The 15,612-nt window shown below is 36.4% G+C and overlaps 1 protein-coding gene across 1 annotated transcript; it reads right to left on the bottom strand.

Annotated features, from left to right (window-relative positions):
• Positions 1 to 5,857: 5,857 nt before the first annotated feature.
• LOC114099980 (olfactory receptor 5B3-like) lies at positions 5,858 to 6,784 on the bottom strand. Its single transcript, XM_027944557.2, has one exon. It carries the CDS (start codon positions 6,779 to 6,781, stop codon positions 5,858 to 5,860), a length of 924 nt encoding a protein of 307 aa, XP_027800358.1. The 5' UTR covers positions 6,782 to 6,784.
• Positions 6,785 to 15,612: the final 8,828 nt, after the last annotated feature.

Here is a 15,612-nt window from a genome sequence, read left to right as displayed (position 1 = left end):
TTTATATTCTCTTATTTATATCTTGATGTCCTTTATATATTCTGTATACAAATCCTTATTGGATAACAAATTGCAAACATCTTGCATTATGTGGCCTGTGTTTCCTTTAATTTGTGTATCATAATAGGTAGAAGTTATTAATTTAAAAAATAAATAAAAGAATACAACAGAGAAGAAAGGAGGATTTCTGTTAGTGTCCTTTGGCTGCTACAATCTTTGAGGCTTACAATGACAAATATTTGTTCTTTCTCAGGCCTAGACAGTAGAAGGCCAAACCAGTGTCAGCAAGCTGGAACCAATGGGTCATTGGAGCCCTGTCCCCTCATGGGCTCCCGGGGACATTTCATTTCTTGCCTCTTCCTTGGGGTGGCTGCTGGCACACCATAGCTTATTGTTTTGGAGTTCACATTGCCAACTCTTTTTTTCTATGTTTCCTATATCTTTCTGACTCTATTTTGCAAGGATATGCAGGATAATGTTTAGAATACACATGGATAATCCTGATGATTTCTCTTTCTTTTTTTTAAATTCTATAACCCTTCATTTAATCTCATCTGCAAGTTCTTTGGGGCACATAGAGTAATATTGAAAGGTGCCATAATTAGGACTTGGACCTTTTTTGGGAGCCATGGTTGAGCTTGCCACAGTGTCTTATGGCAGCATTCTGCACTAACTTTGAAAAGGTTCTGTACCTCCAAAATTACTATAACATCAAATAGCTGTTTAAAATAGTAATTAGAAATCGTTCCCACAGGAGAAATATCTCTAAATAAATGTGAACATTGCTGTTACATTACACTGCTCCAAAAGTAAAGCCTAATTCTCTGAGCATATTGAAGCCCCAAATTACAAATTTTGAGATGGTGAAGCCTCCTAAAGTGAGGCGGTAACAACACATGGAGGCTCATTTCTGTGCTTAGGATTTCCATAATATCTATCTCCCTGTGGATCAAAATTGAAAGAATTGTACATGTGGAATGTATATTCTCACTGATACTGATAAATATTATATTTATATTCTACGTGGACCATCATTTCATTTTATTGCATAATTCATATAACCAAATATTAAATCTTTAATCTCATATTTAATGGATTTTTAGATTTACTAAATAGTACTTACTTAATATAGTACAAAGGTAAAGATAAAGTAAAAGCAATACCACTGAAGCAGGCAGTCAGTATAGATAGGTCAATTGAGTCAGGTTGGATCAAGGAGGCCAATTGGAGTTGAGTCCAGGAAGTCAGAGACTATCCCCTGAGGGACTGAAATACCTTCAGAGCCCCTCCTCCACCCTTATGAAGATAACCTACCCCTGCTCCAACCCATTGCTAAGGTAACCTGCCCAGGAATTGTCCCTCCCTACAGGGAGTTGTAACAGTAGTTAATTAATGTGTCCTGGGCTGCTCCATCCAGCCCTTTCCCCATCATCCGCTTCTCATCTTTTTTTCTGGGGGGGGGGTCCGTCCCATCTGAAAATATCCTTACTATTCACATAGTAAGAAGGAAGGAGAGAGATAAGGGGAAGAGAGCAGGAGAACAAAGGAAGCCTAATATATATAAAAAGGCTGGACATCCTCACTTCTTGGGATAACAGGATACCAGCTATGCCCCATTCTCCTGGCAATAGCCAATGTTACTCCTTTTTAAATAAACCCTGCTTTTTATGCTTGCCTCAATGTGCTTCTCTAATTTATACTTCAACATTGTGAGGGAGCAGAATTTGTCACTGGTAACCAGTGGTATCACTATCTTATTTGAGGAGTTGCAGAGATGGCTGTCACCATCAAGGTCCTGATGGGTGTGAATTCCATGACCCATCAACTTAGCTGTTGGTGATATGCAGAAAATATGTGGCTCTTAGAGAATCAGTGATCTGTGTTAAGCTTAATCAAGTGTGGAATGCAATCACAGCTATGATTCCAGATGAGCTTTTATGTTGTCTGGAATTTGGGATGCAGCTGTTTGGATCTGTCAAAAAAATTGTTTTCCTACTTGTTAATGAAAACCATCCAAAAAATAGGTTTTACTTGGAAAGGACAGTTTTCAATGTTCTAAATCAGAGCTTTATCAAGTCTTTAGGCATATGCAGTGATTTAGTTCTTGGGGCTTTGATAAAATTTCTCTTCCACAATATCATACAGGTCCATTCCATTAATGACATTATTGTGGTTGGAACTATTGAGCAAAGTAGAATATAGAATGGGAGTAGAGAAAATAGGAAAACAGAAAGATGATTGTGTGGAAGATCATCCAAAATGACACAACTTTGCAGACTGATTAGGAAAAGAAGATACAACTCACTTTACTAAAATCGTAAATGGAAAGGAGACTATGACTATTCATATTATAGAAATAATAATAAGTTGGAATACTAACATTATTGTAATAATATGAAGAATAACTACACAGCAACATATTGGATAACAGATAATATACAAATTCCTGAAAAGACACACAATACCAAAACTGACTCCAGAGAAAGAGAAAATATGACTCTATCTATCAAAAGTGTAACAATTAAATTAATAGTGTATAACATCCCAACTAAAAACACCTATGGAACAGATGGCTTCTCCTGTGAATTCTCCCATACTGGCATATGGTAGTGTTGTGATTCTGACAAGAAACCTGGTGAGGGCTTGAATTAGTTTACTGTGGCTGCTGCAAACTTGGAGGCTTACAACAACATGTATTGATTCTTTCACACCTCTGAAAACCAAAAGTGTGAAAACATCTCATAGAGCTGGAATCAATGGTGGGTGAGAGGCGTGGTCTCTTCAGAGACTTTAGGAGATGCTCCATCTCTTGCTTCTTCCAGCCTTCAGTGGCAACTGAAATTCTACGGCTTGTGGCCATGTCATTTTAATGTTACTTCCATAGTCACACCACCGACTCCTCTTGGTCTATGGTTAAATCTTTCTAACACCCCTTCAAAGCATACAGGGCATTGCCTTTAGGGCACACAAAGATAATCCCAGTGTTTTCTCATTCTTAAAAATACTTGATGTAATCCTATTTTACATAGTCCTCCAGGCCCTGAAAGAGAGATATTGGAAAGTTTCAGAAATTAACCTGAGAATCTTTTGGCCTGTTATTGACCCTGCCAGAGTGTTACATGTCAATCACACTATCCTTGAAAATTTTCCACAAATGCAAAATAATTACAAAATTAAATAACCATTGAAACAATGATTTCAATAGGAGAAATATAAATACAGAAGTGAATCTTAGTGCTATACTTCACAGCTCCACAAGCATAACATGGCCTTCTCAGCACATTCAATCCCCGTAATGTTAAAATCTCTTATTATATTACTGACAACAAATTACATATGAAGGCTTGGATTTTTGCATAGTACTGAGCTTGCTGAGGATCAAAATTAAAAACTTAAATATAATAGTTCCACACACATTTTTAGAATCATTTTAGTTAAATGTAAATTTGTGTTCATAAAGTAATGTTTGAAATATAACCAGAAATGAAACATTTAATTCCTCTCATATTTAATTTTTTTCATGATTTCCTAAATAGTTCTTACAAGATGTGTTACTTGCCATTGAATAAGACATCACTTCCAAGAAAACATTACAAGAGTTTTGAAATGATCTACTCCATGATGGGATTTGCAGAAAATCATTTTATCTAAAAGTGTGAAGTGTGAAAACTGAAAGAAAATGTGAAAAAAACAGTCTCAGAAAAGCAGAAAATTAACTGTCCCTGTGAATGCACTGCTTATTTATCTTTCAGAACTTTAATCTTATGCAAAACTTGCCATCTCCCTCAACTATTCAAAGGCCAACATGTGGGTACAATTGAGCAAAGAGCTTTATTATTATATTCACTCATTTAATAAACATTTGTTGAGAATCTACTATAGCATAGACATTTATTCAATTAGCAACAATCATGCTTGAACACAACAGATAAAGTCACTGTCCTCATTGAGTTTACATTCTCACTGGGGAAGATACTAAGAAACATGCTAGCAAATACATGAAAGGTAGACGTTCACAAGGCCCATGAAAATTGGCACAGGATAAAGGGACAGTTTCTACAGTGCAATGAAAGTGAATATTTTATAAAGTATCACAGGGAAGGGCACATGACAGGGTCCTATTTTAAAAAAGGTCTGAATGGATTGAGAGTATTCCTCACAGGGAACAGAGTGCAAAACCCTGAGGTAGGAGCATGCTTGGAGTTGTGGAAAAGTAGCAAGGGAATAAATGGGTATGGAATGGAAGCAGACTGGGGAAGTGCCAACAGAGAATATAACTCCAATAAGTAAAGAATCTATGGGCAGAATTAAAGATCTTCAAGATTTTGCAGAAAGAAAAATTATATTATTATTTGTTTCTCAGGTTAAATTTTAAGTAGTCTGAAAACTCATAGTAATACATGAATATATTAAAACTGCTTATATTTTGTCTCTATTTTTGGTAATCTACTTACTTTATCCCTTTGAAAATTAAAACATGGGCATGGTGATTGCGTAAAATGTCTCAAACAGAAATTTAATTCACATGCAGTGCCAGCTTTATCTCTCTCATTAAATATTCAAAGAAGCACACACTTCACTTCATAGCATTTTTTTCTCAAATGAATACTCTCAAAGGAGTTTAGAAAAAAATTAGGCCTAAATTTACATTTAATATGCAAATTAAATATTACATTTCGTACATAAAACCATAATGTTTTATTTAGTAAAACAGAATCAATAGTATATGTATGGACAAATGAGAGGAGATTATTATAGATATGGGCTCATGTGATTGTAGAAGCCAAGATAATCCATGATGTTCTATTTGCAAATCAAAGAACTAGGAAAGCTGAGAAGCAGTGTGGGGGTGGGGTGACATGTGTCTAGTGTATTCTTGGGGAATCTGAGGTCCAGAGTGAGAGATGTGGATGTCTGGATGCAAGCAAGGAGAGAGGAAAAGGAGAGGGAGAATTTGTCTTTTTCACACCTTTCTTTTATATTCGGTGAGCTCTTGAGGAATTGGATATTGACCACCCACTATGATAAGAGCACATCTTTTTCACTAAGTCTACTGATTCGGACAACACCCTCTTTTGAAAACCTCCTCCCAAACACACACACACACACACACACACACACATACAGAGAGAGAGAAAGAGAGAGAGAGAGGTTTACTAGCTCTCTGGATATCCCTAATCTGGTCATATTAACATGACAGTAGCCACCACAGTAGTCACATTACATATAGGCTAGCAAGTTTACCACATGCATGTGTATGTGTCCTGCATTCACTTTTCTTGTTAATGAACTTCTTGTGCACTGCTTTACATAGATTCATAGGGACATGTGTAGAAAAGTTAGACAGACATAATTGAATAATCAACATTCCTCCTAAGGATTTTTATAAACAATGACAGTAAATCAGACATATTCGCATTCAGAGATTATGTTTCTAGACATAATATTTCCCTTTTTCCTGACAACAGAGTTATGCAGAGGTAAATATATCACTTCAGGAATCTGAATTCAGTATGATTTTTTTTCTTTCTTTTTTTTTTTGTTACCAAGGATGGAACATAGGGGTGCTCAACCACTGAGCCACAACCCCAGCCTTTTTTATATTTTATATAAAACTTTTTTATATTTTATTTAGAGACAGGGTCTTGCTGACTTGCTAAGTACCTTGCTAAGTTGCTAAGGCTGGCTTTGAACTTGCAATTCTCCTGTCTCAGCCTCCTGAGCTGCTGGGATTATAGGCGTGAGCCACCACACTCAGCTCAGTATGGATTTTAATATATCGCTCATCACCTGGGTAAGATCTAAGAGGTAAGAATATGAGTTTTTTGCATCCTAGTTAAAATCAAATTCCTAAAGATTATTCTACCTCCCAAATGATCTTTCTGAAAGCACTTTTGACCTCCTTATTTCTTAGGCTGTAGACCATAGGGTTGAGCATGGGGATGACTATAGTATAGAAAACAGAAACAATTTTATCTGTGTCCATGGAGTGACTTGAGCTGGGCTGTAAGTACATGAAGATTAGAGTCCCATAGAATATGGAGACTGCAGTGAAGTGGGAGGCACAGGTGGATATAGCCTTCCTATGTCCTGTCTCTGTGCGCATCTTTAAGATTGAGCTAAAAATAAATATGTAGGATATTAAGATAATAAGAAGAGCAAAAAACACATTGAAAGCACAGACAGGAAGAAGAACAAGTTCATTCACATGTCTATCAGAGCAAGAGAGAGACATGACAGCTGGAATATCACAGAAAAAATGATGGACCACATTGGACTTGCAGAAGGTGAGACTGAAGGTGTCCCCAATGTAGAAGGAGGAACTCAAGAAACCACAGAAATAGGAAGCTATGACCAGACATGCACACACACTTGTTGTCATGGTGGTGGTGTAGTGCAGGGGCTTACACACTGCTGCATAGCGATCATAGGCCATTGAGGCCAGCAGGTAATTTTCCACAGTAGCAAAGGTCGTGAAAAAGAACATCTGAGCAGCACAAGCATTGTAAGAGATGATTTCATTTCCTACAAGGAGCCCAGCCATGACCGTGGGAGTTACAGCTGAAGAATAACAAAAATCCACCAGGGACAGGTTACCCAGGAAAAAGTACATGGGAGTGTGGAGACGGGAGTCCAGGAGAATCAACAGGATCATCCCCAGGTTCCCAACCAGAGTGATGGTGTAGATGAGGAGGAAGGTCACAAAGAGGGGAAGCTGCAGACCAGGGTCATTGGTCAGTCCCAGCAGGATGAAGTGTGTCACTTCTGTCCCGTTCTCCATCAGTGTTATAGGAGAATCTCTAGATCCTTTGGAACAGAATGATCAAAAAAAAAAGAATTGAAATTGAAATTATAAATGCTGGAGTAAGTTAAACTTCAAGATACTCCAGAAACTTAACTTGTTCCATTTAACTTAAACTTCAAGATACTCCAGAAAATGCATAGTCTTAAAAATGAAATTTTTATATTGCTTACCTACAATATTAAATGGCATGATTCTGAGTAATTTCAACATATCACATGCCCAATATTGGATTTTTATACAGTATTTTATTTATTTAACTGAGATGTAGACTATTTGGTATCCTGATCAAAATGACGTTTCTGGTATCTGTCTATTCATTTCTTCTGAACACAGGAAAAGCTGATACTACCATGTTGCTCGCCTGTCAAGAACTGATGTGGACATAGTATATATATATATATATATATATATATATTACATGTAATATATATATATATATATATATATATATATATATATATATATACTATTCTCTCAACAATATTAGTAGCTTGCTTCATTGCTAAATTCTAGTGCTTGGGAATTTTATTAAAATTTACACAGGTATTGTTTGTCAATCTTTGCTCGGGATTCATGCCAACCATTAACCCTGCTGAATGGTTACTCAGTCTAATGGTCTATAAAAAATTAATAGCCAGTTGAATTTACTGATATCACAATTACTCCTTGCCTGCTTGGTTTGAACTCAGTATTCAGGGTTTCACAGCAAACTGAGTAATTTCATTTGTTTACTATATTTGTCTTTCTCCAGAGGAAAAAAAATAACCAAGCAAACAAACCTAAGGTTGAGATAATCCATTCAACTTCAAGAGTCCTAAGTGAATGAATAAGCTCTGACCTGCATTTTCACTTTTTCCAACAATCTCAAGCTGATTATCACCAACACATATACTCATTGACAATGGTGTGATTGAAAGCATAAACTTTGGATGATTTGAAGATGAGTTTAATTCTTGGGTCATCATAGCACATTTCTATATATCTATTAGCCTGGTGTGGTGGGAGCATATTCCAACTGCAGAGGCAGTTGAGCCAAGGCACATCACCAAATGTAGCAGGCATAGAGCTTAGGTGCATGGAAAAGACGCAGATCAGTGTGACCGTTTACCTTCTAGCAGTCATCGCTCCTAACCTAACTCCCCTCCCTGAATGTCATATTTCTATCTGCTAAATGAAGACATTAGTAATATCTACTTTGGAGTATCTTTGTGAGAAACTAATATGATAATTTACAAAAGGGAATAGCTGTAGCATTATTATTAGGGTGGGCTGACTGTCTTTATGTTGGTTTCCTCAAGGCAGATGCTGACATGCAGAGTCTTGAAGTGTGTGTTTTAGAGTCTTGAAGCTTCCTTCTCCAAATATGCCTTCTCTCTCTAGGGCCACTGAAATTTTCTGTGCTCTCTGTTTCTCAGTCAGTCCTTACTCCAAGCATGTGACGACTGCTCTTACAATTCTAGTTGATCCATTTAAAAAAAAAATTTCTTTCTTGAAATCCATAGTGTAGTGTAAAAGAATTCATTTTTTAAAACATTCTTTCTCTCACTACTGTCATGCCATAGCCAAATCACAGAGATAAACATTGCAAGTTGCCAGTTTATGGACTGTCTTTAGCACATAGATCTGTTTGGGTGGCAAATTCCTTATTGTAAAACATTTTGAGTCTGTTCTTGTGTACTAACCATATTTTACATTTCTTACTGGAACTGAAACTTTTGGAAGACTATCCACCCAATGCTAACTACTATTCCCTGCCATCTTTCTCCTGAGCCTCTGTCAAATTCATGTTGCAAGTCAGCCCCTGAACACATTTGTTGCAACCTTTAACATTCAGATCCACCTTTAACATATACTCTGTTCTACAACCAGTGAAAAGGACTCTATATGTATGTGTTTGGGGAGGGGAGGAGAGGAAAGTAGAATTATTATTCTTACATCATCTTTAAGGAATTGAGGGTTTGAAAAGTTACGCAGCACTTTAAAATTACACAATGTAGTGGGAAAAAGACTCCAGATTCAAGAGTTAAAATCAACTTCAACCTGACCAAAATTCCATGCTCTTATCCACATTGCTGTCCACATGTGTAGAGGGGCTAGCAATAGCAAACATGAGATTATGGGGAAAAGACTACAATGCAGTTCAGAGCCTGGTGATTCACTTAGAACCCTTTTGTAGCTTAAATCAGGATCATTTCATCCTTCTGGTATTTGTCTTGTTTGTTTAACTCCAGTGAGAAGCAAATATATAGTGAACAAAATGAAATTATTATTTCATCAAGCACAGAATCATGAGTCTTTTTTTTCCTTCAGATTTTTGGACATATAAGTAGAAATTTTCATCAGTGTCTCCAAATTACCTTCTATGAAAAATTTCTCATTTATACCCCAAAGTCATCTCACTATGTTTATAAACATACTGAAATTATCTATTTCTCTTTTTAAAATAACTCATAGTAGGTATAACTGCCCTCTTTCTTTTACACACATTACACTTCTCATGAAAATGTTTGTGGGATATAAAACTTACCAGTTTCCCGAAGAGAAAGAACAATCAATCCAGAATAGGGATTCTGAAATCATAATCAGTCATGGAATATGCATAAGATTATTAGAGGAGCTCTGGTTCCGGTAGTGATCACAAGTTTCCCTTTAAGACTTGAACAAATAAAATAAAGAACATAGCATGGGTCATATTCCGAATCTTTGATGAATTATTTCTGTGGCCTTGGAAGAATCATTTTACCTCCTCCTTCAATAAACATGATAAATTACTTCTTACATATAATTTTCAGAATTGAGTCTATAACCAACAAGTAAAGGAAGCCTATGAAACATCATATGTAGAGGTTATCATTTGAAAGTGTATCAATGTGATTATTATCTTTGAGTGTTTGCCTGGCCATGGCTGAAGGTTCAGAGCACATCCTCAGATCTGAAGGCCCATATGTGCTAACAATGATCATCATGCAGATGAATAGATGATGTCCAATGAAACATGGCCTCGAGTGAGTTCATTCTAAAATAGGCCATTTTGAGTTGTACTGGGATTTCAAGGGCTAACACTTGAAGATCTGTAGAGAATTATATAGACTTGAGACCTCTGCAGATTGTCCTCATGAGACTATCTACAGTTCCTGGTCTGACTTTCCCAGCAAAGAAGCAATTAAACTATCTGTGGAGATCAAGCTGGTTAGCTTGAGGACTACATTGTAGAGCCTACAATTATTTTTCAAATAAAAATAAAAGTATAGTCAAATAAAATAAATTATTTAAAAAAGGAAATAATATGGAAAGGTCATGAAAGTAACTACAAAAATAAATTTAAAAGCAAGCATTATTGAATTTTTCATAACCCCGGTGCTTTCACCACATGGTTTTCATAATGCATAAAATATTAATTTTATCTCTAGGTTTATGGGCACAAAATACAGAAAGATGTAATTTGTGGCAAAAACTTCACAAGATGCAGCTGTAGAGGAGCAAGGTATTTGTATACTCTGGGAAATTCTTTGTCATAATCCAGATGAGGTCTCTAGCACTCTCTTGGGTTTTGAACATGCTGGCCCATCTGCAAATGTGTACGTATCCACCCCTATAATTCCTTAAGCCTATTCCCTATAATGTGTGTGTGCATGCATAATTTCTTTTCAATTTGTTGTGATTGTCTGGAATTGTGCTATTCCTTCTATTATTCTGATTGCCTGGAGAGCCCTGCCTAAACCAGAATTTGGTACTCAATTCTAAAGAAACAGCATTTTAAGGATGAGTTTTCTGGTTTGATTCTGGAGTCTCTGGAATGGACTCCTAAAGTGATCACTTTGAAAACACTAAAGAGTCTACTTCCAGTAGTAAAAAGAGCATGGTAGGCCATGTTATGATCTCACAATACAGACGCACAAAATATCATCCTTGACACTTCTAATAAAACACTGAAAGCAAAGATCTTAGTAACTGTGTGCTAGAGTTCAAATGTATATGTCCACTCAAAATTCATTAGGTTGGAATCTAAGATCCAGTGTGGTCACATTCAGACATAGGGCCTTTAGGAGGGGAACAAGTCTCAGTTTGGATGTGAATAAGCTCTGTTCCTATGATTGGATTAGTATGCTTATAGAAATTCTTGACAAGAGTATCTAGGACTCTTCCGTTCTCACTCACTATATGAGGACATAGTATTTTTCCTTTTCCATCATGTGAGAAAGCAAAGGCATTACTCCACTCCCTCCTCTCCATGGGAAATGACAACAAGAAGGTGCCTTATGAGGAACAGGACATCACCAGACACCAGATCTCCTGGCACCCTGATATAGGACTTCTCATGCATAAGAGCGAGAGAGTAGCATATTTGTATTCCTTATAAATTATCACTTAAATTATGTTGTTATAGCAACACAAATTATCTAAGACACTTTTGAACATTTTTGTCAAACAATGAGAATAATGAGGGGGCTGGAGATGTGGCTCAAGCGGTAGCGCGCTCGCCTGGTATGCGTGTGGCCCAGGTTCGATCCTCAGCACCACATACAAACAAAGATGCTGTGTCCGTCAAAAACTAAAAAATAAATATTAAAAAATTCTCTCTCTCTCTCTCTCTCTCTCTCTCTCTCTCTCTCTCTCTCTTTCTCTCTCTCTCTTAAAAAAATGAAAAAAAAGAGAATAATGAAATTGTTAGTTATTCCTAATATTGCTGAAGAAAGTCGAAGAAAAACACATAATCTCAGGAATTTGAATTACCATCTTTAAATTAAATACCTGGATGCTTTCAAACCCTTCTTAAAAGAGGTTCATGTCCTGCATCTACTGTGCTAAGACTACTGATACAAAGTCAATCGTATGAGTAGTTAGTTGAAATAAAAACAAAATTCCTTGCCTAGCAGTTTGTCTACCATAAAATTTGCAAGGGTGTAGGATCATGAAAGCTGGCAGGGAGATAATCAGGAAGACCCTGATGAAGCTGGAGATATTGATCCTCTAAATTCTGATGAATCCACTTTATAAGTAGAATTAACTTTTCTAATCCCAACAGGCACAACTCTCCACTCCACCTGAGGGAACTAGTCCAGCAGTACCCACAGAAATTTTAATAAGTCACCTTCATGCAGTAGACCTGCAAGACAAGAATAATTTTCTTTAGGACTCATCCCCATTTCTCTTTGCTTCTAGTTCTCAAGTCCCAGAAGCCACTAAACAGTACATTATCTATAAGGAGGTGTGTTCACCCACATATAAACTACCAGAGATTTCTAATTCGTACAGTAAGAAATTTTGTGCACACACATGGGAAGAAATAAATAGTGTGGATTTTGTTAAGGAAGAGAAAGCTAAATAAGGCCCAAATAAATAAGACAGGCCCACAAATGATAGATCCTGCATTAAAAATGTATTTAACCCTATGCGAACTAGAAATTCTCAACACATTTTGACTTACTAAACATGAAGAAATTAAAAGCCTTACAGAAACTGGGATTAGAAGGGATTTATTATTTCAAATCTGCTTAACCACTGTGGATGGTGAGAACATGCCTTCTACCACAACTGAGATAAATAATGTTTTTGAGGGGAGCCTAAGCATCTTTGAAGAATTCTCCGATCAAATCAAAATAAAATAATGGGAGTTATTGAATCCTGACGTGGCAGGGGCCAACTGCAAGCTCTCTTTCTTTCTCAGGTGAAAGAAAGCTGGGTGTGATTTCCATAATGACTAGCAGATTCAAAACAACTGTAAGAATAGTGTGACTTATGCAATCTCATAGCATTGGCTAGATCACCACAGAGTTTAGGGAAGTAAAATTAAAAAAAAAATAAGCATATAAATTCTAATTAGATATGTATGGGCAGAAATTTTAGGTAAAGTGAAAAAATCTACCTGAACTATAGGACCACACAGTCATAGTCCATGTATCAATTTCTGTGGTTCAGTGAGTTTATATACAAAAGCCCCAATGTAGCCAAATATTACCCTGCTGATCTACATCCTGGCTATGTCCCAAAGTTTCAATGATATTTTACCAAGATAATTGGTAATCTTGTAGAAACAACTAGACTTTGGGGAACTACTCAAAAATGTATACTAACTACCCCCCTAGAAGACCTAAAACCTCAGTGTGGCATAACAGTCAGAGTAAAGCTATCTGGAGGTCAGGTTATCATTGTAATTTAATTCAGGTCCCACTCACACTTGTCCCAGTGGAATTGCAATTCCATTCTGTGGTTATTTCCACAGTTCCAAAGTTCATCATTGGAATAGTTATACTCTGTAGCTTCATAATCTCTGACTTGTGAAGTGATGGCTATTATGGGGGTAAAGACCTAGTAGCAGCCATTAGAACTGCCTCTCTTTTGGAAATAGTAAACCAGGAACAATAATATATTTCTTGAAGAATTACAGAGATATATATCTCCATCAAGAACCTATAAGATGTGTGAGTGCTAAGTACCACACAAACCCATGAACTTAGCCCTTGATCATTAGAGAATAATAGTGAATGGACAGATGGACATTGGAGAACAACATTGAATTAGAGCGAGGTTAATCAGATTTGGAAGCCAAATTGTAGCTATCATTCCTGATGTGCTTTCATAGTTCCTGGCTTTTGGGATGCAGCTATTTGATTTTTCTTTTTTTTTTTTTTACTCTTTCTAATGAAGATGACCAGAAACAATTAGGTTTTACTTGAAAAGAACAGCTATACAACATTAATACTGTACATCAGTGGTATATCAACTGCTCAAGCATATGTGGTAATTTAAATCTCAGGGGTCTTGATAAGATTTCCTTTCTAAAATACCACACTGGTGCATTCTATTAACATTTTTGTGTTTGGACCTAGTGAGCAAGAAATATCAAACACTCTAAAGTTATTAGGAAGGCATTTCAATGCCAAATAGAGGAATTGAATGTAAGAATTTCAGAAACTTTTTATCTCAAAGGACTTTCTAGGGATCTAGTGCTGGGGGACTATATTGAGATATCCCTTGTAAGTGAAGGATAAGTAATGCATCTGTTTGTCTTCACACCAAACAAGGGCACATCACCTGGTGATCCTGTTTGGATTTTTTTTTAAAAAATCTACTCTTTCTTTATGTATGTAACACATAGTAGGTAAAGGTTCACAAGGTCTGTAAAGAATGAAGGGATAAAAGGATATGGTACAATGAAAGTGAATACTTTAAAAAGGAGCACAGGAGAGGGCATATGACAGCATCCTGTTTCAGAAAAGTTCTGAATGGATTGAGAGTAATCCTCACAGGGATCAGAGAGTGCAAAGCCCTTAGGCAGAAGCATGATTGGAGTTGTGAAAAAGTAGCAAGGGATAACAGGGTATGGAATGGGGTACAGACTGGGGAAGTGCCAACAGAGAATATAACTCCAGTAAATAAAGAATGAGTGGGCAGCATTAACGATCTCTAAGCTTTTTAAAGAAAAATGAGAGCAATGCTGGTTTCTCAGGTTAAATTTTAAATAGTCTGAAAACCCATAGTAATGCATGAATATATTAAAGCTACTTATATTTTTACCCTCTATTTTTGACCATCAGATTATTTTTTTCACTTTGAACATCAAAACACACTCATATTGGTTGTATAAAATGTCTCAAACAGAAATGTTCATTCACATGGGGTGCCTAATTCAAGTTTAGGTTTAAAGAATCACGTGTTTTCACTTTGTAATAGATCGTGTTTTTCCTCAAATGAGTACTCTTAGTATAGTCCAGAAAGAAAAAAATGTTAGACATATATCTTCATTTATTATGCTAATTAAATTATGATTTTTAAAAACCCTAGTTTTTTAATCAGGGATCTCCAGTGAAACAAGATCAATAATACATGTAAAGATGAATAAGAAGAGATTCATTATGGATATAAACTAATGTGATTATAGAAGTTGAGACACCCATGATGTTCTGTCTGCAAGCTGGAGAACCAGTAACACTGAGGAGGAGGGGACAAAATGCATCTGATGTATGGCTTGGAGACCAAGAACCAGAAAGCCAGTAGCTCTGAGGTCCAGAGTGAGAAATATAGGATGTATTAATGGAAGGAGAGAAGGAGAGTAAGGAGAGAGAATTAGTCCTCTGACACCATTCTCTTCTATTCGAGTGAGCTCTTAATGCATTGGGTGATGGCCACTCGTACTGATGAGGGCACACTTTCCTCATTAATTTACTGATTCAGACTGTACTTTTTTGTTTTTGTTTTGGAAACAACCTCACACAACTAGAGAATGTTTTACTAGCGATCTGGCTATTCCTAATCCAGTCAAAGACATACAAAAACATACTCACCACTATAGACACACAACAGTTAATTCCAGTAAATTTGCTACAAACATGTGTATGTATCATCACAGGACACATGCGTGCAAATTTTTATTCATTGACTTCTTATGCAGTTGATTTACATACGATCATAGGGACCTGGGTGGAAATAATTAGATGGAAAATGACTGAATAATCAATATCCCCAAGAAGGTTCTCACAAGAAAATGCCAGGATATCATGTACATTCTCATGCAGGGATTGTGTTGCTAAATATGTTTCCTTCTCTTCAAATGAAAGACTTTTGCAGATGTAAAGGTATTGCCACACACTTGTAAAACAGATGTAAAACTCACATGTGAATTCAGTGTGAGTTTTATATATATGACAGATTATAAGAAGAAGATCTGAGGGGAATATATACAGGTATTATAAATCCCAAAAGTTAAAATCAAAATCCTAAAGATTATTTTCCTTCCAAAATGATCTTTGTGAATGCACTCTTGACCTCCTTGTTCCTCAGGCTGTAGACCACAGGGTTCAACATGG

This window comes from Marmota flaviventris, chromosome 9 (genome assembly GCF_047511675.1).
Source record: "Marmota flaviventris isolate mMarFla1 chromosome 9, mMarFla1.hap1, whole genome shotgun sequence".
Taxonomy (NCBI): Eukaryota; Metazoa; Chordata; class Mammalia; order Rodentia; family Sciuridae; genus Marmota; species Marmota flaviventris.
Note: the sequence above shows the minus strand (reverse complement) of the source record. Positions and strands in the feature narration are given on the sequence as shown.

What these genes read in the sequence shown, in the direction of transcription:
- LOC114099980 (XM_027944557.2), bottom strand. Translation starts at nt 6,781, where the DNA reads ATGGAGAACGGGACAGAAGTGACACACTTCATCCTGCTGGGACTGACC.